Source organism: Heteronotia binoei, chromosome 13 (genome assembly GCF_032191835.1).
Source record: "Heteronotia binoei isolate CCM8104 ecotype False Entrance Well chromosome 13, APGP_CSIRO_Hbin_v1, whole genome shotgun sequence".
In the NCBI taxonomy this organism is placed as follows: Eukaryota; Metazoa; Chordata; class Lepidosauria; order Squamata; family Gekkonidae; genus Heteronotia; species Heteronotia binoei.
The window spans coordinates 58043417-58070335 of record NC_083235.1 but is presented as its reverse complement, the minus strand read 5'-3'; the positions used below and the strand labels follow the sequence as shown (position 1 = coordinate 58070335).

General features: G+C 44.6%; 1 protein-coding gene across 6 annotated transcripts in view; it reads right to left on the bottom strand.

Annotated features, from left to right (window-relative positions):
- AATK (apoptosis associated tyrosine kinase) overlaps positions 1-26919 on the bottom strand; it is a 97816-nt gene that overhangs the window by 14662 nt on the left and 56235 nt on the right. For 2 of the 6 annotated variants that reach the window (XM_060252212.1, XM_060252213.1), the window contains exons 2-8: positions 14650-14783; positions 12460-12603; positions 10733-10874; positions 8124-8203; positions 6684-6802; positions 1814-1901; positions 922-1055 (exon numbers count right to left, since the gene is read on the bottom strand). In XM_060252212.1, coding sequence (XP_060108195.1) covers positions 922-1055; positions 1814-1901; positions 6684-6802; positions 8124-8203; positions 10733-10874; positions 12460-12603; positions 14650-14783 — 841 coding nt within the window. Of the gene's footprint in view, positions 1-921; positions 1056-1813; positions 1902-6683; positions 6803-8123; positions 8579-10732; positions 10875-12459; positions 12604-12801; positions 12941-14649; positions 14784-26919 lie in introns of those variants that run through there. The other 4 variants (XM_060252215.1, XM_060252214.1, XM_060252216.1 and 1 more) reach the window with 4 other exon arrangements.

The window sequence follows — 26919 nt, the reverse complement described above, 5'->3', positions numbered from 1 at the left end:
ATTTTTATAGTAACCTTGAAAGGTCAGTCAGTATAATTAATCCCATACATTTGGATGCTACCTAATGAATTCATGTTAAAGGTGGGGTTTCCTAATCTCTTAGTCACTATACTACACAAAACTCGATGTCCGGTGTGGCCTCTCCTTGTCTTCCTAGAGTATGCTCCTTCATCAGATGATAGAGCTCACCCTCTTCAACAAAATCACTGATGCTGGAGTCTCTGAGGGCCACTCACTCAGCACCAGGATATTGTTGGGGACGAGGAGCAATTGGTAAAAGAAGAGCAGAAGCTGCAGAAATATCCAGAGCCTGCTGGTTTCTTGCTGTAAGCCACATCCCCATATGTCCAAGCAGGGTAAAGAGAAAGAAAAAGAAGGGAGCAGGGCTGGTAAAACACAAAGCAGACTCTGCACAAGATCTCAGGGTTCAGCCCTTTGCTTTCTCACAGCTCACACATTCCACCCAAAAATCCAAAATCTCCTATTCCCATTTTGTTCCAGGAAAACCTATAAAGACATGCCAGCATATAGCTCATTCTGCATTTGGTGGTCCCCTGCCACTGCTACTTAGTAGGCCTCAGCATCCCACCCCCAGCAAAGCTTTTATAACATGTTCACACTCCCATGTGGTCCCTCAGACAGGTCTCTGCAAATTTCCAGAAAGTCAGACAGCTTCAAAACCAAGGATCTGAGTGGACAACCTAGCCATGGAGTGGGCTCCAGATACTTCCTGCGTCACAAACAGGCAGGCTGAGAGAGCCACAGTGGCTGCTTAATTTCCTACTATGGGCAAAATCCTGCATACTCCTTTTCTGGCTCAGCACTTGGTTCCTGGCCAACTCAAGCCCCTTGCCAGTGTTTTTTTTCTAAGCACACATGCACACACTCCCACACAGAAAGCAATCAGACAGGAGGTCTCACCTGTGTACATAGTTGTTGCGGTGAAGGTGCAGCAGGCCACAGGACACCTCGCAGGCCATGCGTTGCAATGTCAGGGGGTCAGGTGCCAGTGCCTCGGCCGCACGGCAGCTCCGCAAGTAGCCCTTCAGGTCACCCTGTCAGGGTGGCAGCAGCAGCGTTACCCATGGCAACCGCTGCCTCTGGACCTCTCTTGTGAGGTCTCAATGGATGGGTTGGAGAAGAACAAGAGAGAAAAAGCATCTCTGCAACGCAGTCAAAGGGGATGATGCCGAGACCCCAAGAAAGCCCAGGTTGAGAGGAGAGGAAAGGTCATATACACTAAAGCATCACAGCAACATGGAGAAGAAACGTTGCTGAATTTGAAAAGGCAGAGCCCACATGAAACTGCCTTATACTGACTCAAACCACTGGCCTTTCAATGTCAGTGTCGCCTATTCTAACTGGCAGTGGTTCTCTGAGGTCCCAGGATGAGGTCTTTCATATCATCTGCTGCCTTTTGTTTTTGTTTTGACTGGAGATGACAGCAATTGAACCTGTGACCTTCTGCATGCAAAGAAGACGATCTACGACTAAATTGTGGACCTTCCCTGTCACCACCTAGTCCAACCTCCCTTATGTAAAGCAGAAACATTCACCCACCATTTCCCTAAAGCTCAGCCTAAGCAAGCCAGACCATACTGTGGACAGGGCAGATCCACTGCAAAGAGGCAGCAACAGAGCCACGGCTTCAGGTGGCTCACCTAATATGACACAGCCCCCCAACAGCTGGGCACTGTGCCAGCAACATGCAATAACAGTTGGCGCTTCCTTGGCTCTAAACCCAGGGGCTAAGACATGACTGGGGAGGTATGGGAAAAGGAAACAATGGGATTTCCCTCTACTAGTGACTCACCAATGGACAGAACTCCATCACCAGCAGGTAGGGTGTGACTTCTGCACACTGGGCCAGGCACTGCAGGAGATTGGTGTGCTGGAGTGCCCTGTGCAGTAGAGGAGAGAGAGAAATGGGATTGGAGGGGGAAAGTGCAAGGGAGCGAGTCCAGAGCTGGGATCAGGGAAGGCTGAGGAATGCTGACAGAGGGTTTCAGGATACAATGAGGATCATGGACATGGCAGAGTAAGGGAAACCAAGCCTCTGATACAAATAGGATACTATCTGAGCAAAAAGCAGTTGAAAAAAACAAGGGCCGGGGTAGTCAGGAGAACAGCAGGTTAGGCCTACAGATGATGGTCTAACCAGGTTTAGCTGAGAAACAAATCTGTTTCAGCGTGTGCAATTTCCCTTCCTTCCCTTTTCTAACAATAGGTTCATTTGGGGGCAGGGAGGGGCTCCCATGACACAGCCCTGCACGGACAATAAATATATGGGTCCTAAGCTGTGCCAGCCATCCCAGCATGTCCACAAACAATTGTGAGTTGTTTGTGCATGAGTCAGTGCAGTCATTCATTGCTTTCCAGCACCACCCTTCCCCTCCCACACCTTTATCAATGCCCCTTGGGTCAGAACTGCAGCTCTTCTGCCATTGGGACATGTGCTCCAAACCAGCTTATCTGTTACAAATTAGATACCACGGATCTGCTTAAAGCGCCTCCATGCATGCAACGCAGACCTAACAACCCTTTTGTTGTCATGGATATGTGACCAGAATTTGCTAGCTGTTCTGGTTTAATTAATTCTGAGTAAAATAATATGTATCAAGGAGCAAAAGAACTACTTCTGTGTTCTTAGGAAATGGAAGCAAGGTTTTAAGTGCCAGCCCTTCACACTGGTAAAAACACTGAGTGTGTGTGTGTAAAGTGCCATCAAGTCACAGCTGACTTTTGGCAACTCCACAGCGTTTTAGGCAAGTAATTAAGCAGAGGTGGTTTGCTATTACCTTCCTCTTCAAAGTCTTCCTCAGTGATCTTCCACCCAAGTACAGACCCTACTTATCTGGGTTATGTTATGTGGTTTTCCAACACCTGGAATGGCTTTTCTCTCTCTCTGGTAACTCACCACAGCTACCTGACCTTTGCAGGAATTACCCACTGATAAGGTCAGGGCTCCCAGCTTCCCTTCAACATTCTGAGGCCTTGCCTCTGTGTTTCCCATTTCCCAATGCCTGGTCACCACAGGGACAGTTTACTGCCTTGTGCATCCCTAGAGGAATAGCCACTTGCCTACTGATTGCCTTCCCCCCGGCACTCCTTTTAAAATAGTGTGTCTGAGATGGCATATAGAGCAGGGGTGGCCAACGGTAGCTCTCCAGACGTTTTTTGCCTACAACTCCCATCAGCCCCAGCCAGCATGGCCAATGGCTGGGGCTGATGGGAGTTGTGGGCAAAAAACATCTGGAGAGCTACCGTTGGCCACCCCTGATATAGAGAACCATTTGCAACATCAAAAGTTATATTTATTTAAAAGAAAATGTTCACAAGCATACTTTTAGCACAGCACGAGATTGAGCAAGGGATTCCAAAGAAATGGGTAAAATACAATTCCTGTCCCTCTTTCTATACATGTCCTATTAGATGTTAAAAATATAGGATAGGTTCCTTTTGCTTAGGGAGTTACAGATCTCTACAGAGTTTGCAATAGCTTGCAGCTTTCTCCAGCTCTTTAGGCCAGCACATGGCCTATTAATGGTTGCCTCCTCAGTTGAGAGTTCTGTCTGCTCTCCTGGACTCAGCACCCAAAGAAAGAGAGCTTCCTCCAGCTGGTCAGTGGGGTCTTTAAATCACATGAGGAGGCTGCAGCTGCTTCTCCCAGCCCTCCTGAATGATTTGAATTGCTGGCAGAGGCAGCTCTCAAGCTCTTGCCCCCGCCAGTAATCCAGATTGTGCAGGAGAGGCTGCAGTAGCAGAACCACACCTCCCTGTGTGATTTAAAGAACCTACCAATCAGCTAGCCGGTGGGGTCTTTAAATGGCATGCGGAAGTCAGCAGCTGCTCCTGTCACCTCTCCGTCGCGATTGGATAGTGCGGAGTGTGGACACGGCAGTGGAGAGCAAAGGCCGTCAGTTGGAGAGGCCCACCTAGAAGTCAGGGCAGGGCCCTCACAGCCCCCCCTCCATGGCTACAAGCCTGAAGAAGCTTTTCTGACATCTCCAGAAATTTCTCCCTGAACACTTTCTAGCCTCAATTCCTCCAAGTTTCTGTTCCCTGCGTGGAAAGTGGGGAGCATGACCCACTCCTTATCTCTCAGGCTAGATCAATTAGCTTTTGTATGAAGGTGGGCTGAGGTAAGTCTGGAAAGCAATTGAACTGATTTCCTCCTCCCTGCTTGTTCTCTGCCCAGAGAGGAGAGAAAAGCCTTTTAAAACTCAAAGTGAAGGTTTCAAGGGTGTTGAACTTATTTGTTATGAGGGACGGATCTGACATAAATGAGACCTCATTGGGCCAGGCCATGTGTGTCATAAAATGTAATGTCAGGTAGCAGAGATATAAACTTTATCAAGGACACTGACAAACACAATTAAAGATTTTTAAACAACTTAAAATGAAACATGATACATTAGAACTTGTTGGTCTTAATGGGGCTTTCTTTGTATTCTTCTGTGTGATCCAGGGGACTAGGAAAGGCAGCTCTGGCTCTTTCCTGGACAATGAGGGGGAGGAGTCTGAGCCAATAGAAGGAGGAGAAGCTTGGTTCGGTGGCTCCGCTGTGCAATTGAGAGAGCCTGGGAAAGCAAGCTGTCCCTCCTCCCCTTCCTCCCCAAGGGAGGAGCCTCAGCCAATGGAGAAAATAGAGGTTTTGCTCTATAGCTCCTGTGCAAATGAGTAAGCCTGGCAGAGTAAGCTGTGATGTAGAAGGAAGCAAGAGAGAGGGAGCAGATAACAGCCAGTTGCTTGGGGGCCTGATAAGAGGCCTCTGGGGGCCTCATTTGGCTCCCAGACCACATTTTTTAAACCCTTGGTTTAGATCATTTCAAACTTCCAAAGAAAAATACATTTCTTCACAATTATACCATTCCACATCCTGATAAAAAAACATATTACAAATTGCTAAGTACTAATCACAACTGTTTAGCTGACTGGATCTTCCCAGCTTTGTTGAGGATGTGTCTTTAAGCAGATCCCCACTTCAGCCCTATAGAACAGTGGTCCCCAACCTTTTTGGCACCAGGGACCAGTTTTGTGGAAGACAATTTTTCCGTGGACCGGTTTGTGTGTGTGTGTGGGGGGGGGGTTCAGGATGATACAATTGTCCACTTTATTTCTATTAGTTTGGTGTGGTAGTTAAGTGTGCGGACTTTTATCTAGGAGAACTGGGTCTGATTTCCCACTCCTCCACTTGCAGCTGCTGGAATGGCCTTGGGTCAGCCATAGCTCTTGCAGAGTTGTCCTTGAAAGGGCAGCTTCTATCAGAGCTCTCTCAGCTCCACCCACCTCACAGAGTGTCTGTTGTGGGAGAGAAAGGTAAAGGAGATTGTGAGCTGCTCTGAGACTCTGAAATTCAGAGTGGAGGGCAGGATATAAATCCAATGTCTTATTCTTATTCTTATTATTACTACATTGTAATATATAATGAAATAATTATACAACTCATGGCCCAGTTGCTAACAGGCCACTGTCCGGTACTGGTTCATGGCCCATGGCCCTGCTATAGAACATGTACAAACCTAACTCACAAAATTCCTCCTGTCCTCCTAATCTTTATGGCTTCCATTTCTTTGCCAATGCCATTCTATCAGTCCTTAGTCAGACTGTCACATAGTTCTGAAGTTCCTCCTCAGTCCCAAAATTATAGTCAAGGGATCTTCTCAGTAACTCCTTGTGGTTCATGTATCATGCTGACAATTCTTTATCTTCCATTAGAATGAGATCTGCTGTGATGTATGGAACAGTTCTGTATTTACTTGTGCTGTACTTTTAAGCATATTTTGTTTTTTTGTTCTGGCCTGGGAGTATGAGCTTTGATGGCTGCAGTTAGCAGTGTGCTCCAGGCCTAGTTGTCTACAAGTAAGTGTTGCTCCTTGCCAGTTTGGTGTAGTGGTTAAGTGTGTGGACTCTTATCTGGGAGAACCGGGTTTGATTCCCCACTCCTCCACTTGCATCTGTTGGAATCACCTTAGATCAGTCATAGCTCTCGCAGAGCTGTCCTTGAAAGGGCAGCTTCTGTGAGAGCTCTCTCAGCCCCACCAACCTCACAGGGTGTCTGTTGTGGGGGAGGAAGGTAAAGGAGATTGTGAGCCACTCTGAGATTCAGAGTGAAGGGCAGGTTATAAATCCAATATCTTCTTCTCTTTGGGTCTCCAATAAAGCTGATTTGGGTCCAATCCAATAAATCCTATATCTTCTTCTCTTTGGGTCTCCAATAAAGCTGTTATTATGTGATTTGCCAATATATTTAATATCTGTCCTCTGCATGTCACCTGTAATTAGGACAGTTACGAGCTATCATGGTTCCCAGACAAGAATTCTCACCTCATAATATCCATCCCCAAAACCACCATCACACGGAAACAAATCATACAACCTGCACAGCTCCGTGGCTCCTCAGACTAGGGTCTCCTCCAAGCCTCTGTACCCTTTTTAGCAACCCTGCCTGTGAACTGTTTTGACTTTGTAAATAAACATGATGGAAGGGCACAGAGCAAACTTGGCAGAGTAGCTATGTCTAACTTATTGGGCTGGGGGTTCCCATCAGTGGATGGAAGTATTAGTGGATACTTTGAGCATTTGAATTCACATGCAGAGAGGACCAGAGAACATGATCAAAGGTACAGAACCAGGGAATCTTCCTCCTGCATTCCCCACTACAGAATGGCCCAAGAACTTACCTATATGGCTGAGCCTCTTCCAGGAACTGCATCTGATCTTGTACACTGGCACTGGCCTTTAGCTCCTTAACTACCACCTGAGTGCTGCTGAGCCCTGCATTCACCTCACCGAGGAACACCTAAAAAGCAAGAGCGAGAAGTACAACCCTGAAACACTCTTACAGCCAGGGCTTTTTTTTGGGGGGGGGGAGGGGGGGGAGAGGTGCCAGAACTCTCAAGAGAGAAACACACAAATGCCCCCCAAGAATTTTGTTTCTACAGAGGTTCCAGAATTCTGTTCCGCTGCGATCCCCCCCCCCCCTCCAAACTCTACACTGAATGTGCTAGGACAATTCTCAGCATTGCTCAGATGGGAGCTGAGAAAGCTGACCTAACAAGATAGTTGCCAGCGCAAACATCATGTAGACTGCAAAGTTAAAAGCTAGCTTAGTCAACCACTGGGCTTGTGCATCAAAACCCCACTATTCTTCAACAAAAAACAAGAAACTAATTCCTTTCCTTGCTTCATTTTTTTTCACCTAGTGTGTATTCCTTTGTGAGTATTCACAGAGTATTCCTTTGTGAGCTTGCTTTTCAACGCAAGAGTCATCCATTTGTTAGCTAATCATTTGTGGACAAAAATGTTCCAGGATAAAGTATAAGCTGGTTGTAAAGTTTGGCCCTTATTTGTTTCGTACATGCTCCTGGGCTAAATCCACACTGCAACAGAACAGATTTGACGCATTTACTCATTCTTTTATTTAATTGAAAGCTTATACCCTTCTAGCTGATAATGTGAGCTCTCAATAGAGTTTATATAAGATTAAAATGCATAAATGACATCTATTAAAAACAATAACATGGAAGCCCCTCCAGCACTACAGCCTTCCTCCCTTAGCCATTTCACCTCTCTGGCCTGCCTCCACTTATACTTCAGAAGTTCAGACATTCCACAGCAAGTTCTCAAGCAGGCTTTTTTTAAAAAGAGAGAGGGGGGGGCAGGGACACCGGGAGTCAGATTTTTTTCACCTCATGCCAAATGGTAAATAATAGAAATAAATACACATATGCGAAGTATTGACAACTCATTGTCTTTAGGGCCATCGAAAATCCATGCTGTGTCTCAAGTCTCCAGTTTCCCTTACCTGTGTCTTTCCTGCCTTGGCAATCTTCCTAACACTTTGCACACTAATGACTCATTCCAGCCATTTCCAATTCATTCCTTGTTTCTATGCCCCACAACAATGCCAAAGTAGAGATCTTCAATAGTAGCTTGAAAGGGGAAACACATTATTCCAGTCCTGCTTCTATAGCAGCAGTGGCCGAAGCGCTTAAGGTAAAAATGCACAGGAACCAAAGTACCTGTTTCTCCCTTACTTTCCAGTAACTCCACGCATCCTCTGTGAGCCACTCTGTAAATCAATGACAGAGCGAGAGGTCAAACCCACAGTAGTAGCTTACCTTACCAAACCATCCATGGCCAATCTCCTTGAGGTACAACAGGCTGTGGCGTCCGAGGTCAGTGGATTTGAGGAGCTGAACTGTGAAGGAGCACATAAAATGGTCTGAGCTTCCACATGTCCTTTCTCACAGTCTCATTGTTCTGCTAATTTGACCCCAGTGGGCTGACTCCTTTTAGTTTTCCACAAAAGATGGGGGTCTGGGGCAGAAGGCAGTCTAAATAATCAGGCGCAGGGAAGCCTACAGAAAGCAGTAGCCACCCCAGGCCCTGAGGCCAGGCTGAAGGGTCTTGATGCATCTTTCATCCACTGACAGAGCAGAGCTGAGGCTGCAGGTAAGAGGCCCCATGCACGCACACATGTATGCACAAGGAGGCATCTGCCAGAGCCAGTCCAAGCCCCCAGACAATGGAATGTGGCTGTGCAGTGCCCACCCCACTGGGCATGTCCCAGCAAGCAGGCAGTGCCATCCCTTCTCCCCCTCAGTGCCAGACGCCACTGTTCCCATCACTCCCAGCTGCAAAAGCCCTATTGTTCAGCCCAGCATTGGTAGCTGCAGCTGGACACTGAACCCATTCTTTAGGCCTCCATTTAGATCACACAGAGTTGCACAGGACAAAATTGTGTGGGCAGAGCAGAGGGGACCTACTGCCTGGCTAGCTGGCCTGACTCCTCTTCCATCCTGCCCATTAAAGCAAGCCTTGGATTCCTCAGCCACTTCACATGGGAAGGAATGCAGTGTCTGTGGGAGCTGGGGACCAAAGAGCCTTTGTTTCTGGGGGGGGGGGGGGGGGAGAGAATTGCTCCAGTCAGGAGAAGAGAGAAACTCCAGCTGAAATTAGAAAGTCAGCTCCCTTTCTGAGAAACCCAGGGCACCATACCTTTCTCAGGCTCTTGCCTTGCCTATTAATGGAGGGTCCAGGATGCTTAGGCTGGAAGCTTTTTTCCAGATATTGTGCCCTTAGAAGAGCTGCCTGAAAAACCTACCATGTCCTCTAAATGGGAATGCCCTGCCATGCTGGCCCCACAAGATGGCACTGTTGAGTCACAGGCTGAGGGGAGGGCATCTGACAAGGCAGAACAATCCAGGAGATACTAGTTGGAGAGTGGTTTAAAGAACAGCAGCGTGATGCTGAAGCAATCTGGAAACACAACACTCCTGTGATGTGGGTCTCTAGGACATCCCAAAAAGAATGCCAGCTTGCCACCAGTCCTCCACTTTGGGCCTTCTATTACTCTTGCACAAAATCTTTTCAATACCAAATTTGTGGTATCTTTCTGACCTCTGACTTGGAGGCAGAGAGGGCAAGATGCATGGGGGGGGCATCACATCCATGGCAGATGCCATTGTGACACATACTGCAAAGAATAAAACAGGAGTTCAGCAGCACCTTTAAGATGCTGCAGAGAGACTCTTCAATACAAGAGGATCACAAAAATTAAAGTGACCAGTGAACATGGCTGGTGTGACATGGTTCAAAAGCAAACTGTTTGGCACTCCAAGGAAGTTGCCAGAAAAGCTGCCCACTCCTTGACTGCAGCTGCTGCCAATGGCAACCAAACACCCACCACAGGACAGATGTGGGCGAAGACTCAAACAAGGATCTGATCCACCCAGTTACAGTATCCAGCAAGCAGCTGCCAGTGTGTTCTGGGCAGTGGGACTGAAAGCCCAGTTGCTTCACAGTCGTCAAGGTGGGAGGGGAGAGTGGGGGGTCTTTGAACTGGAAGTAAGGGGAGAAAAAGAAAGGTCGCTGAGATCTAAGGACTAAAGGGCACATAAGCAGACTACTTGTACAATGAAGTCACTTGAAGCTTGGGCTTTATGAGGGGGGAATGCATGGGTTACCCCAGTTGTGATCTTTGGATTCGTACCACAACAAACTTATTACTACCTCATTCTGGCTGCCTTACATCTATTTGTTCAGTAGAAGGAATTCTTCCTGTATTAGTTCCTCAGAGAATAAAAACACAATATGACTAAAAAAAAATTAAGCCAACAACTCTTGGTAAAAGAACAATGCTGTTGTGTTACCCAAAACAGATGCTGTCTTGAGTATGCATTTCATATAACTCATAATGTCTGACTACCTCTGCATTAGGGCTGCCAATCCCCAGTTGGGGGCAGGGGATCCCCTGCTTTGGAGGCCCTCCCACTGCTTCAAGGTCATCAGAAAGCAGGGCGGGGAGAGGGAAATGTCTGCTGGGCACGCCATTATTCCCTACGGAGACCAATTCCCATGGGGTATAATGGAGAATTGATCCACAGATATCTGGGACTCTGGGGGGGGGGTATTTTTTGAGGTGGAGGCACCAAATTTGCAACATAGCATCCAAAGCCTCTCCTCAAAACACCCTTCAGGTTTGATTAGTCATCCACAGTGATGTACTCACCATCACTGGGGAGTGCCTTCCGTTCACCTTTTCAGTGCACGAGTACTGGTAAGTAAAAAAATTGAATTCTTTCCCATCACTGCGAGCATGGGACTTTAGCAGTAATTCCACGTTTGTACAAGGGTGTGCTGTTGCTAGCGTAGACTGAAAGAGTCACATAAATAAACACAGAGGTTTCACATACATAAACACAAATAAATAAACACACTGGATTACCTGAGCGTCCAGGCTGCCTGGACATGGGCAAGGAGACTTCAGTGAGAGGCAGAATGTAAACTTCAGGGCCATTCTGCGTGGCAGGTGATCCCTGGGCAGAGAACTCACTGGCATATTCTTCTCCTTCAGCATTCTCAAATTCCTGGGGGCGAAGATGGAAGGGAGGGAAAGAGCCCACCACAGGGTAGGGAGGTATTTTTAACCACTCATGTAGAAAGAAGCGGAGCAGAAATATCATACTCCTACACATATTGTCACAGTGACTAAAAGAATGCATATGAAATTCTTGAAAGACTCTGAAGGCTTCTTATCTCACACCAAGATGAGGAAGCAGACACACGCATATTATCCCAATACATATGTATGGGGTATGTGTATGTGAGTATGGAGAATGCATTTTCCTTCCTGTATGCGTAAAGGGAAATAATGTGCACAAACATGGGGAGGGGGGGACAGGCACAAACCATCTCCAAAAACATGGAACACCATGCATGCATAGTTAAACAGGAGCACACTAGAGGAAAATACAGGTATATAGATCCACATCCCCTCCACACATGGGTACCATCAACACCTAACCTGCGTTGGTGACACCATTTTAAAAGGCATGGATTCCCTCAAAGTATCCTGGGAACTGTGGTTTTGTGAGCAGCTGTCACTTCTGTGTTACAACCCCCCCCCCTTCCTCTCCTCAAACTACAGTTCCCAGGATTCCCTAAAAAGAGAGAATTACTATTAAACTAATTTCAGTTAGTACTGTGGATGTGGCCTTAACAGACTGCAGGTGGGGGGGGGGGACACAGCTAACAAATATTTACAACTCTCACACCACACAGGTTCCATTCATTCCTACAGTTAGGGGTTACCATTTCAAATGCAATTGCCTAAGTATTTCACTGGTGTAGCAAGCTGTTTGAATGAAACCGATTCCCACACATTTTTTGGAAACTCCAACACATCAAAGTAAAGCCTGTGCTTGGGCGAGGTGGGGGGGGGCAGATGACATATATGGAGAGAACTGTTTCACACATCTTCCTATATGGGATCATGCCTGCACCCCGCATAGTGCTGGTTTCAAGCAGGCACCCACACAAAGGAGGGCACTAACAAACTGGGCCACACACACAACACAGTCATTCATACACTTCTGTCCAGATACCAGCACACCTACTGAAACGGAGGAGGGGGGGAGGAACAGAGACAGCCGGGCACTCACTCACACTCTTCCTCTTTTTTCTTCCAACACACAATTGTGTGGGGACTCAGGCTGAGGGCCTACAGGAAACAGCTCCTAGGATACTTAAGGATAGCCAATTTGCAATCTCCTTTGAAAACAAAAGTGTGCTCCATGAAACTGTGGCTGAAGAGAAAGCTTTGAAAAACAGGACACAAGTGAAACTGAGGAAGCCTGCCCAGATCCTCTGCAGACTCTCAGAGAGGGCCCATGCCAAGCCCTGAAGAGTTTAGGGCAAGTAATGGACAAAGTTCCCACCTTTGCCCCCCCCTCCCCCCAAGCCTCACCTTCCATATGTGACTGCTGGCATGCCACAGGGGATCTGAATGCAGAGCAGTAGCCCATTTGCTCTTCCTGACTAACAGATTCCACATTCCAGTTGGCCCTCTGATTTTTGGCACTATGTGGCCTGCAGGCAGCTGCTCTGCTCCCTCCACCCTGCCCCCAGTGAGAGACATAGTCATAAATACAGTTGCGGGAGAAGCAGCCTCACCTTGGTCAGGGGGCAGGGGGAGGGCTGCCCAGGGTTCCCCAGTTCTACATTACAGGCTGTTTTTGGCACTGTGCTGGCCCCCGTGCAGGGCAGACACTTCAAAACCATCCTCAGCCTCTTCTCTCGGGGTTCGCTTCTCCAGCTCTAGGCAAGAGTGCCCAGAGAAAGAGTGTTAATAAATCCACCCACCCTGAAGCGCCCTGCTCCCCAGCTCATGCCCACCAAGTTAGACCCCTCCCCAACCGCCGTCCCCCCACCCCAGCCTTCTAAAACGACAGCCATCTCCATCCCCATTCCATCCCCGCAAAAGTCAGCCAGAGGCCAGCCAGCACTTCCTGTTACCTGGGTGAGCTTTTTCCCACCGAAGGCTGCTCCAGCAATCAGGTAAGAGAGGGTAAGCATCACCTTTGTGCATCCGGCGCCATAGTGCCCTTGTGCTGCTGCCACTGTGCTATTACCATGAGGAAAACATGCAGGGCTACTCACAGCCTTTACCCATGTCCCTATATAGGCAACGTAGGGGGGCTGAAGTGTTTCATTGTTCTCATAGCAAAATCTGGCTGGTGCTCCAAACAGTTAGCCCACAGAACTGTCCATAGCTCCAATTCCAGCACCCCACTTCCACCATGGCCTGGACGCCAAGAGCCTCCACAAGAATCTCAGCAATGAGGGAACACATTTCTCCAGCACATTCTGTGCCTGTGAGGTCATATCACTGCCCACTCCTTCATGGGCCATTCCAGGGCAGACTGTAACCAAGTCAAGCATGGGTGAGGGGACAATCTCAGCTGACTTAAGAGAGAAAGACCCCCTCCTCACCAAACTACCAACTCAGCAACGTTGATAGATTGTGGTTGTTGATCCACAGTTATTATCTGACCTGCAGGCCCAGCCCTCGGCATCTCCTTCAGAGTGAAATAAATAAATCACAAGCCTTTCCTACTGGGCCAACATGTAATTCAATGCCCAAAGTACCCTCTGAGACCATGTGAGGGCAATGGAGCCAGCACCACTGGGAAGACAACTGTGGAGGCCTTATCTGCGCCTCACAGCACAAGAACCTGCATGGCAAGAGTGAGCCTACAAAAAGCTATGATGACAGGAATGCCTCTTTACTAAGCTTCTAACTCCATCACCCAAATTACAGCTCCCACTCGCCCTGCTCTGCATTTTTGGGCCTTTAAAACCTTCTCTTTAACAAGTAACAAAAGTTATGCAGGAATAACTATTGTTAAGTAATACTATTATATTTTGTTGCTATGGATTAACAAGGCTGGCTCCCCAATGAGAATTAAAACCTGCTCTTTTTCTGTAGAAGTGAGTGTTTATTCAGCCCTGGAGTCCAGAGCAGCTCTTGGTTAGGGTTCCCAACCTCCAGGTGGGGCCTGAAGCTCTAATCTCCAGACTACAGAGGTGAATTTCCCTGGGGAAAATGGCTGCTTTGGAGGGTGAACTCTATGTCATTATATGCCACTGAGGTCCCTTCCTTCTTAATCCCACTTTTCCTAGACTGCACTCCCAAATCTCCAAGAATTCACTACGCCAAAGTGAGCAAACCTGAGTCTAGACAAGATATCCTGGGAGAATAGTTCTCTGGCTCCCCCTCACATGGACAGGCCTCCTCTCATGCACTGACTCCCTTCAGTTTGTGTGTCTGACAGCTCCTCTTCATCCATCTTGATTCTTCCTCTAGGCTGCAAGGGTGGGGCTCGGGTGGGGAATTCCTCAGTTCCACTGTTCCCACACATTGCCAGATAACTGTTCCCAGTTGTGCTCTGGGAGCTGCTTCACTAAGCCTGCCCATATCTTACCCACAGGATTCCTGAGTTATGCAGCAGGTTAGAATAGATGACCCTGGAGATTCTTTCTAACTCCATGATTCTATGAGTCTATGATTCCTTGCCCATTGCTTGTCCTTTCACGTTTATCCTTCATCCTCTGCTTTTCCCAGTTACCACTTCATCAAAAACTTTGTCTTGCCCAAGTATGATCTCTCTCTACATTTTTACCTGCCCTTCTTTCCAAGGTTCTCAAGGATACTGCTAATGGATCTTCCTGCTCCTATTTAATTCTTGCAACAACACTACAATGTAAATAAGGCTTCAAGGTCATCTTGCAAGCTTCATGGTGGAGCAGAGGTTTTGAGAGCACAGAAATCCGTGGCACCCATGAGCCTCCACTAGTGCTTACCTTGAAGCCAATGCCCCCCTTCTTGCAGCACAGACAGGCCAACATGAGGAAGATGAAGGTGAAGAGCCCAGAGAAGGAAACGGCCACAACCACCAGAGAAGAAGACCAGGAAAGCTCAGTCAGGGGAGTGCCATCTGTAGGTAGACACAAGGAAACAACAGGGAAAACTAATTAGAAAGGAAGTGCAGAGGAAGCAAAGGATGAAGAAGTAAAAACTGAGAGGGGAGCATCTCATTGAAAACAGAAATACACAGCCAGGAACAGAACCCAGGAGATCATCTGATTACACCTTATATAGTATACATTTATAAGCTCAAAGTTAACCCAGAGGTTCCAGTTCCAATGCACCCTCCCTGCTCCAACTTTTATACCTCAAAACCTTCTCACATAAAAGAATGGATCCTTAAGTTGTCCTGTCTCCTAGTCACCTCCCAGCTCTGGAAAGGGATGCCGAGCCTCCTAAGCTCATTCTTCTCTCTATAGACGCAATTCAGGGCTAAGCCGAAAAGGCAGGAACCAAGAGATGCCCCTTGGAGAGCTATTTCACCCATGAGCATTGCCTGGCCTCCACTGACCACTCACTACAGCCTGGAAAGGCAGAGAGCCAACACATGCAGGGCAAGCTGGGGTGTTGTAAGTTTCCTTTCCTGTTTTCTCCCGTGGGGCTGGCCTGTGTAGAAGAACTTGACAGGTGATGTAAATTTAATATCAACAGGTCCTGGATGACTCTCCCCTGCTTCTTTCAGCCCCACCAGTCTAATTCACAGCTGCTACATGATTCGCCCACGGTTCTGTGCACTGTGTTGCAAGTCCCCCTTAGTCTGACCCCACAGCACCCTGCTAGACATACAATTCTGCAATGTTTTTTGCTGAAAACAAGCAGCCATTTCCATTAGCCTTGGAGGAAAACTATCATCAGTTGCAGAAAATGCAGTTATTCTCAGAGGGCAAAAGAGAGTTGCATTTAGTAGCTGGCTGGTTTGCAGAACTTCTGTCTTCGGACACCTGGCGCCTTGAAAAAGGCCTGGCATGGGGGAGGAAAGCCTCTCCATCAAAGTTAATAGAGTTGTTTCCTAAAATATTCAGAGAGTTGGAAACCATACAAGCTTCAAGGGGGGGAAACAAGATGGAGGGGGGAACACTTGCTGCATCCAGAAAGCCCAGGTAGTCAAATTCCTTTTAAATACTGGAGATTTTAAACACTGGATATTTTCAAGAGTTTATGGCGAAGATGGAGCAACTGGAGCAATAAAATTAATGGAATTTTGGAGAAAAATTCTGCCCACTATTGAACACATAATTGCTCATAAAGTTCCCTTTACTCCAGACTCCATATTGCTCAACCTTTGGAAAAACGTGGATGTGCCTAGACACAAGAGTGAATTGGTTGCACTACTTATCTTAGCAGCAAAATTAGTAATAGCCCAACACTGGAAGGCTTCTGTCCTACCTACTAAACGTGTTTGGTTTTTAAAAATTTGGGACCTAGTAGTAATGGACAAATTAGCTACTACTATAAGAATTTCTGAAACATCCGACACAGGCCAGGTAAAAAACTTGTTTGTGGAAAAATGGTTCCATTTTTTTGACTATGTACAATCTGAACAAAATACGTTATGTAAATTACCGGATAAGTACTTGACTTTTGCTTTATATTAGAACTATACTCTGCTTGGCATGTTCTGTAATGTGATGGCTCATGAATAGATTCTGTGTTTGTTAGTGTTATAGTTGATGTTTGTTAAATGATATATATGCTATTATTCTAATAAAAATTTGAAACTGGAAAAAAAAAATTAATTTCACAACAAAATGGAAAAGAGAAATGGCAGGAGCTGCATCTTTGTGATGAGTGGGTGGGAAAGCTCATCTACCAGTTAAAACTACTTAATACAGGAGGAGCAGCAGCAATGAACCCACAGCAGCCAGAAAAACCTGAAGCAGCAGATTATGCACATGGGGCTAGATCTAAGAAAGGGCATCCCAAAAGCGGCCTTAGTAACACAGAGAAGTAGAAGTAGATAAGGGATTTTAGCCAAAACGGCCATTCTAGGGGGGTGGGGTTGCATGTGCCCGCCCCCATCGGTTCCTACCCCGACTGCTTTGGTTTATCTCCTGCATTTTTGTGTTTCCAATTTTCACTCTGCCACCTCCCCTCTTTCCTCCTCAGTTCTTTTGAGAACACTTTGATCTTTTTCTGGAAGCTGATTTTGAGTTGGCTTTTTCCTCATACATGATGTTTCTGACACTGGTTGCAATCACATTAGGAAGTTGCTGTGACAGCTCCCAGCTTTTAAAAAATCAGTGTTGTTTGAGGCACATCACGGCAATCTGATGGCGCATACCTGGCTGCTGAGACATGCGCAGGCTGTGCACACACCAGAGGAGCATTCACACAGTTCCTACACATGTACCTGCACCTGCGCATTCAGATGGCCAGAAACATGCCATGGAGGTGCTATCAGAAAGTACCCAATGGCTATTTATTCCATTCCCAGCCCATCCTACAACAAGGTACGGATTAGTGGGCTGTGGGGGGCAGATGTGTGCATGTGATCACGCCTGTTTGATCCAGAGGGGAGGGGTGGCTAGGATGAACCAAATTGCTCGTGTGATCACACCCACTGTTTGTTTGTCCCCTCCCCTCCCACCATCTTTAACACTGCACTCTTGTCATCATTAAGCCATTCCTCCCACCATGCCATGAAAACAAGTAGTTTGAGTGCATCTTTAAAATATATATATATATATATATATATATATATATATATATATATATATATATATATATATATATATATATATATATATCCATATAGCAGTTGTAACGATTAAACAGCTTCTCTAAATTCCCAGTTTTCATTTTATTTTATTTTTTAAAAAAGGAAGCTTGTAGCCTTGTCCCTTGAGGAGAAAAGGAGGGTGTTTGAGAATTAATTTTTAAAAAATTAAACCTGGGAATTCAGAGAATTTACTTAAACTATCACTACAACACAATTAAGATATTGATATTTTAGGGCTTTTTTAAAAAAAGAGGGGTTCTGTTATGACAACGATGATGACAGTACCCTCTCTTGACATCCTCATTATTTAAGCCACGTGCAGAAGGAAGTAAACTGACTCCACAACTGTGAAAATACACAAGGAGAAAATCAGGAGTAAGTTGAGCATTCAGAAAAGCCCTAGTTGCTGTTATCTCTACATAGCTACACAGAATACAACTACACAGAATAGCAATCAGCTCACCAAATGCATACAGTTAATCTGGCTGTTTTTGCTATAGGTGCCAGTCCAGTCTTGTTACCAGTGATGGTCCCTAGAAAAGCTAGAAGATCAGGGAGAAGGATTCTCCCCTTGCCCTCTTTTTGACATCCTCATATTCCATGTACAATGAGGTTTTGATATCAGGAAGTGTTCACATACGCAACCCACGTCTGTATTGTGAAACGAGGCACAAGGTACTAGTATACACTAAACTATGCAGAACATGTAGGGATGCCAGCCTCCAGGTGGGACCTGGGGATTTCCTAGAATTACAACTCATCTCCAGATTACAGAGATAAATTCCCCTGGAGAAAATTGATGCTTTGGGGGTTAGATTTTATGGCATTGCACTCCGCTGAGGTCCCTGTCCTCCCAAAATCTCCAGGAGATTATTCAGAAATAAGGACATGAGAGTCCAGGCTCCCAATCCACTGTGCTCCTACAGCAGCTTTCTGGCTTCCTGCTCACTTGCAGTGCCCGCATGGGAACTGGTCTATGTCAGTCCATAATGGATATATTCACACAGTAATGATTTTCTGTGTTCCTTCCATTGTCACTGCGAATATCTGCAGCAGAAACAAAGCAAGCACATGGTAGTTTTCCCACTTCCCTCATGTTATCCTTGCCTCATCCCCCTGCTGTCACCATGCCCCATTGCCTCATTACGCCACAGTGACATGTCAGTTACTGATTTTAAGTTTACAGAGATACCTCAATTATCTTTTAAAAGTCATAATGTTAAGTTAATCACTGTAAAACTCCACTTGTGGCAAAGGGGAGAATGGCAGTTGGAGGGGACTGAGGCAAGGGAAAAGACACTAATGTGGGTGAGATGCACAAGAACCTACATCTTCCCATCCACACAGCATATATATGCTGTGTGGATGGGAAGATGTAGGAAGATATATAATTTTTTTGGCCACTGTGTGACACAGAGTGTTGGACTGGATGGGCCATTGGCCTGATCCAACATGGCTTCTCTTATGTTCTTATGTCAAAGGCACTTTAACTACAATCTTCTGCAAAAGATTATAAGTCAGATTTGAGAAAGATCACAACAAAGTAGGGAAAAACACTGAAAGTGGATGATTTTGGAGGGACAATGCTTTCCCCCCAAAGACATTCCAGTTTAGATATGAAACCAGAATGAAGCCTCCATGCAGAAGCAACCTTTATCTTTGGTGAATCCACAAAGAAACAGGATTTTGTGGTTTCCCCATCACGGGTGCCACTGCAGATAAAGCACCCCAGCAACAAGGCTTCTACATGGTGGCTTTCCACACAGTTTCCTGGCACCAATCCCCCAGAAGTAACCACCCCTTCTTCCCGAGCCACCTAGGTTTTTATTTTTATTTTTTTAAAAAATCAGCACATAGATTTTGTTATATCCAGGGCTTTTCTCCTGGAGGGATGCAGGGGAAGAGTTTCAGAACCTCTTTGTGGAAACAGAATTCTCAAAAAATGTTTAAAGGGTCTTAAGGGGCACCCATGTGTCTCTCCTTCATATCCCTGAGAGTTCCTGCACCTCTTTTTCCAGAAAAAAAAGACCTGGTTATGTCTACTATTGTATTGATAGGTATAACAGATTCTCTGAATTCCCAGCTTTCTTTTTTTAAAAGAAAGTCTTTTGCCTTCTCCTTGCAAGGCATTGCAAAGATATGCATTTTTCCCTTATATCTCTACAAGGAGAGAGGGTTTACTAGAGATTCACTTCTTTAAAAGTGAAAGATGGAAATTCAGAAAACCTGCTACAACTATTGTTATAATGATATACTGACATAATGATTTTCAGGTGCTAATTTTTAAAAATAAAAAGCTGCCCCGGTGATGGAAATAGTTGCCATGGAAACAGGGTTGGGGGAAATGGCTGCCATGTGGGCCAGAAATCCAAATTCCCTCCCCTGCACGCATATAGCAGCCATCCAGGCTATATTGTGATCCTTCCCAAAGCTTCAGAGTAAACTAGGTTTGTGAAAGACTGGAGAAAAGCCAGAGGAAAAGCCAGAGGTTCATGAATGCACCACAATGCTGCACAAAAGCGGAGGTGGGGAGACACTTCCCCAAAGTATTGAATTTAAGGCAGATAATCCAGGTGGAAGGCCCCTCTTGTCTTTCCTTCCAACTGTTTCTATCTGCTGCATGTCTTTATACCAGCACTGCACTGCCTAAGGCAGTTCTTTGAGCTCTCTATCAGCTCTGTATCTATTAGCATCAGAAAAAGTGCCTTGTCCCTGTGATGCTTAGGAAGATTATTGGGCAGAAGTGTGCCACTTATTTGAGTGGGGTTAGCACAGAAAAAGTCCCTGGTGGATTGTACTGCATGTAAAGCAGAAAATTCTCCAAGCCTGTGTCCTTTATTCTCAACTGCACTTGCTATATGAATGGGTACAGTGTCCCAGGTTAGCACATTGCATTTCAGGAAGAAAGCTCAAGTTTCCTTTTCCACTTTTCCTTTGTGTGTGATCTCTAAACCTCACACCCCTCTACTATTTCCCCATCACCTTCTCTTGGTCTGATTAGGATGAACCATAGGGTAAGACAAGTGGCAATTGTCAACGTTATTTATAATCTTTAGCCCTACAACAATGCAACATGAATAGCAGTAGCACTAATACAGTATGAAATAGCAGATGCAGAGATTCTGTAGAAACATCCCTCTGGGCTGGATAACGATGAGATGGATAGATGATTGCACTAGGCATAATATACCTCTCCTGGCACGGACCTGCGTTAATAGTGGTTATCATATTTCAGCCTTTACAGGATAGTTCTACAAGCTTGCATTCAAAGGCATAAAATATCAGTGTACACATAATGGACTGTGGCAGAACCTTGCTATTTATGTGCATGTGTATGTGTTGAAGAACAATCAACTTCTGCTCCCTCCCACTCTGTCCTTCAGTTAATACTTTACTGGAAGTGTTTTTAATGCAATGCAGCCTTTATATAAGCAAACACCCAAATCCAAATACCTTTATTGGCATAAACACCCTATAAGACATTAAATCCACATTAAAGCATGTACAATATCACAATATTATTTCCATAGTATCTCCCCTCATCAGCTGAAGTCTCAAAGACAAATATGAAAAGTTGGTGCAGTGAGAGAAGCTAAGAACTGGTCCACAGAAAGAAAGAAAGAAAGAAAGAAAGAAAGAAAGAAAGAAAGAAAGAAAGAAAGAAAGAAAGAAAGAAAGAAAGAAAGAAAGGAAGGAAGGAAGGAAGGAAGGAAGGAAGGAAGGAAGGAAGGAAGGAAGGAAGGAAGGAAGGAAACCATGGACCATTTGTGTGAATTACATCAACTTGAGTTTACTTTTTACTATTTTCATTGGAACATTTGTAGTACATCTCCCATTTGGCAAAGTGCATGGGCAACAGGAACAAGGGGTAAATCATGCATCCCATAATGGGGGAGGAGCATGTGCTATTTCATCTTTGCAATAGGAGAAGTGAATGTGTAAACAACTCATGCATTTATTTCACAAAGCTATTCTCCAAGGAGGCTTCCCCACACTTACTGAAGAGGAATGGATTTCATACAGGCCCCATTTCTGCTGACCATTTGCAGATATCAACACAACATACAGTCAGGGAAAGGACAGGGTTATGCTGCTCATCATTACTGATTACTGTGAGTTTGCTACATACTGCAATGGCCACACAAGGAGGTGTAAAAATAATCAGATTTTTCCACCAATATTATATGATATTTGAGTAACTGAGAGAAGACAATCTCTTCAAAACAGAAGGAAGGGGGTGCCTCAATCTTATATATGCTGCACATTTCTTGTGCTATAAAACCCATCTTATAGATAGCCTTAATATCTGGGGGGGGGGGGGGGGTTGCAGCGCTTATTGATATACATTAAACTGCTAGGCATTGCAGAAGGGACCTGTCCTGTAAGGAGGAAAGCAGAGCTGCCAGCACAGAGCACAGCACAGATTCCTGACAAAAAGGGCCTTCATGCACCATGTTTGTGGGGCACCTGCAGTGAGAGCAGCTCATGGCTTTTATTGCTCAGCTGTGAGTTTGCTTTGTGAGCTCTTGATTGGGCAGCTTCCTCTGCCTTAGAAGCTGCAGCTGGGCTATCACTATGCTGTTCTAGTTCCAGAATTTCTCACAACAAATGGAGTGTTCAGAGTGGGAGGAAGCGGGGTGGGGGGGAAGGGAGCAACTAACTACCTAACTAAATAAAAATACTCTGAGCACTGCCAGTTTGAGCTCTATAAAAGCATCAGCAAATGGAGAAGTGGTCCTCCTGCTCGCCATTAAACCCAATTCCCCACTCTTTAATGTAGCCAGGGAGAGAGTATATGGATATTGGCTCCCTAAAGCAAACTGAGGGCTCTCCAGGTGTCAAATATATATATCATGGAGACTGGGAGCCTAAGCTACAAAGGCTGCTGAAGGCAAACAGGATGGGTGGGGCCTGAGCTACAAAGATGGTATCACAGAAGGAAATGGACATGGTAGAATCAAGAAGGAATAAAGGGTGGGAAACATATGAATGCACTGTTGAAGGGAAGCTGTCCAGCTCACCAATCTGTTAAGGAGTTAAAGGGAGTCATTTTATTGCAGTCTTTAAGGCCCTTTGTAGAATCAGAGGGCTGAATGTCCAAACTACATCCATCAAACCACTTATGACACAGGAATTATATGGAATAATCCTACAGAGTGCAGAGTTCTTAAGATTATTAAGAACTTTATACAATTAACAGCGAGAATGAGAACCCCTGCCAAATGGTGCACAGGATGATATAAAACAATCTAACATAATCTTAAATCCACTTAAAAATCAAATGTGTAAAGGAGGAACAGAAGAGGGAGAGAGCAAAATGCCACCTTTAAAGCCCAAAGAATAGAAGCAAGTCATTACGAACTTATTGGAAAGGAACAATAGAGAAGTACAAGCTGGGTTTTTTCGAAAGAGCAAGTTTTATTCTAAGGACCTTCAAAGCACAAAATATGTTGGTACATCTCCTAAGAGCCAAGGGTTTATGAACAGCCACCAATGTGAGATTGCAAGAGCAAATAATTCCAATTTAAGTGGTATATGGACTTTAGTTGTGGAGGTGAAGCAAAAACCTGAAATTCTGAACAAATTAAATCTAAATGACCTATTACTTGTACACTACTTTGGGAGATGTTTCAGAGCGTAGCTGTGTCAGCCTCCAGCAGAACAGCAGAATCGAGTCCCGCAGCATTTTAGAGACCAACAAGATCAGGTATCTGACTAAGGGAGCCATAACTCTCAAAAAGGTATACTCCAAAAATGTTGTTGGTCTCATACTGGACTGGATTCTACTTTGGGAGAAGGAGCTGTACTACTTTGTTGCAACAAAAACAAAAGGAAAATATAATGGCATATTATAGACATGTTTCAGAAGCATCAAGTACATCTTCAGGCAGATACACACACAGAAAATTGTGAACAGTAGAGTCAAAAGGCCACAAAATATAAGGTACAAGCTGTGGCACTTCTATGCAAAACTCAGACCTAGAAGATTAGAATAGTGTTAGTGGTCATTCAAAATAGTGCTAATTTGTGAGAAGCGGTTTAGGCAAACTAGGAAGACTGTATTAACATCACACTGGGAGGTGAAAGCTTTGTCTTTATTTAAACCCTGATTAACAATATTCCTGCTTTTAGCATTGATCTGCTTTTATGTTTGATAGTAATTTAGTGTAGCTAGGATTTGTGATTATTTATTATTGTAAACCACCTTGGGTGCTCCAGGAAGTAAAAAGGCAAGGTATAAATTCCTAAATAAATAGACATTTGTATTAACCAGGCTTATCGATAGTTTTATTGGATGGCTAAACAGAAGTTATGTATAAACTTGTTGAACTATTCATTACTGGGTTTTTCTCCTTTCACCACCTCTGTACTTCTGCTGCTTTGATGTTTTGCTAATGTTTTATTACAATGTGGTTTTATCACGTTGTGCTGGGGTGTTTTTATTAATATTAGATATTTACCTAACTCAGTCTTAATTAATGTTATACTTTTAAAGTATAGCTCTCATGGTGATTTTAATCAACTCACCACAGATGCTGCATTATTGTTCTTATTTCCCCACTTGCTATGTTTTTAATTGCTACCAGATTATTTTAGTGCTGGCTTTATACTGCTGCTCACATTTTTATTGCAGCTGTTATTTCTGCTCTTACTGATAAATGTTTCATTGGGCTTCAAGACTGTCACTGCATTGTTGACTTGGGGGGTGTGAGCCACCTAGGATGCTGTGAATAAACAATCTAGATAGTTAATAAATAATCTCTAGATGTGACTCCATATACATGGGAACAGAACCACTTGCCGGGCTTCTGAACAGAGGAACAAAACTTCTTCGGCTTATGCTAATGAGAACTGGTGTAATATTTGTCATGAAACTGAATTTTCCCAAGTTGGGGGAATTCAGGGGAGGGGAGTGTACTACTGCTGCCCAGCCAAGGGAAACTAACAACACTCTCACTAATGATGATTTAGGAGGAAAGGGCATTTTACTTTGCCTCCACCCCCCTAGAGACCATAGCAGCAACTGATCTTTTCGATGAAGATGAAACAGGTCAAGAAGACTCTACTGTTCATCACCATCAGGACAGAGAACACCAAACTGTGCAATTACAAAAATAACATAACTGCTACAGTGCAAAATTCACCAGAACCCTTTCTGACACTAGTTAATGCCAATACGCTCAAACGGACTTAGGTTTATGTATTAAATGACAGAATTAAACCAGTTGGTGACAATTACCCCCCAAAAAACCCTGTAGAGAAAAAAATCTAGATCTGTTTAGGTTTTCACAGGTGCTACATACATTCAAAAGTGGCTAGTGGAATTCAAATCACTGAATTATTTTCTAACAGCATCACTAAATGTAGGGAAAGGTAATTACTGAAGCATCAACTGTCATATCAGTATTCTAGCAGTTCTATAGTAATGAAATTGTTACAATATAAACTGCCTGAGGAAGAACCTAGGTGCAAGTTCCCATCTTCACTAAGGTAGTTAAAGATTAGTCTCCAGTTGTTTGTTGAGAAATCTCTCACCTGCTTCAAAGCACAAAATTGCACTGAATTTGGGATAAAGCCATATGCATGTATGTCTTCTTATTCTCTGTTACTGCTAAAGTGATAGAAAAAGTAAACTAAGCTAAACTGAGAAGCAGAGACATAGATCCTTCCCTGCCCCTCATTCTGTCTACACAAAACTGTAGCTAGTCTCCTTTTGGTCCTTCAGCGGTTAGTTTTCAAAGCACTTTGGTTATCTGTCACATAAGCTGCAGCATGGTTGCACTTAGACAAATAGATTTTGAGATTTTAACATTGGGTTGTAAGCTTGTTTGTTCTGTTCTGGTTTTTTGCCAAGCCACGCCTTGCATAGCAACTTTGCACTGTTAACTGGTACCTGATTTTATCTACAGGGAATTAATTAGGCACATACCTAGTGTTCTGGGCAATTTGTGGGATACAATTTGGTAGGGAGAAAACCCCATGAGAGCAAAGTGCTATTCAGCAGAAATTGCTTTATTCACCCACTGGCATACATTCAGTACATCAGTGACCTAAAGGGTAAAAATACTACATGGATCCAGCTGCACTGTGGTACCCACATGTACAAAGCTATGGGACAATCTATGGTATGACAATGTAATTCACAAACATGCTGTTCCTTGCCATTTCCCCCCCATATCCTTGATTTTACATGCTTTATTTCCCTACCCCTCAGAATAAATCTTTCCTGTTTAATAACTCTCTTGAGCTTTGTCTTGTGGGTTCCAAAGCTCTGGCATCCCATTCCCTGTTATTTGAGTACCAAACTGCTCCCTTATTGAGTATGTTTCTGCAATAGATCAGTACAGACAATGTTCAAAGAATGGCAGAACTGAGGAAGAAGCGAGGAACTGAAGAATGATAGAGAATGTCTAACATAAGGAAACAAAAGCAACTCATCCTTTCTTTATAACCAAAAAACAGATGATTATGAGAAGTCTCAAAAGGCTTAAGGTAATGATACACAGAAGGAATTCACTAGTCTCAATGGCAGTAACACACAGATAATTACTCATTGGCACCATATTGCTATAATTTACATTGCTAGGAGGTAAGAGCACCCTCATGAGACTTTCGTTGCCTGTTACGGAGAGAAGACTTCTGTGAGTGCTGTTTCTGAAGGTGGGATTGAGAGAGTAGAAAATCATGGGGGTGCTTGTCAGGAAGTGCTTCTTCATATCTGACACCTTTCTTTGAAATCTAGTTCCACCCCCATCTTTCACAAGAGCTTCATTTACATCTAAACATACTACTTGTATAGACATCTCTTTGCACACTTTCCCATTTTGCTAGGCTGTCCAGGTACAATTTTTTTTTATTTCTCTTAACTGTATTTGCTCTCCACCTTGCCAGTGTCCTTTATAGATTTACTTAGCCCAGAATATAAGAAGCAGTCCAAATGAAGATATTGTCCAGTTCAAAGTACACAGGGAGCCTGTTCAGACACACAGTTTAATCAGTTGTCGCTGCTGTTTCCTACCAGATTAAAAGATCAGAAAGCAACATTTGCCACCCGGTAGTCAATCGTTGTTGCCCCCCTCCAATCCTTCTCCAAACTGGATTATTTTGTTACCTGCTCCTTTGTGGTGTTTTTTGAGTTGTCCGGTTTCACCTCATAGTTTTCTCCATCTGGATAGTTCTGCTGCAATATTAACCAACTTCTGGATGTCTGAAGGCTGTCCCAAAGCAAAAGGAGCCTCAGACATCTGGTTTACGGTTGCCATTTTTTTTACTACTTAGCGATATGCGTATAATCACATAATGGTTTACTTATGCGCATATGCACATAATGTGCACATGTGCATTATGCTCTTATGCACCTAATGGTGAAGGGAATAAACAAAAAAGAACTGTATGGTGCCGTTATGTGGATGGAAGAAGACGGTTTTACCGCAGAGTGATTCAAATTGCAGTATGGCAGTCTGATCGATAATATCCGGAACAAAAA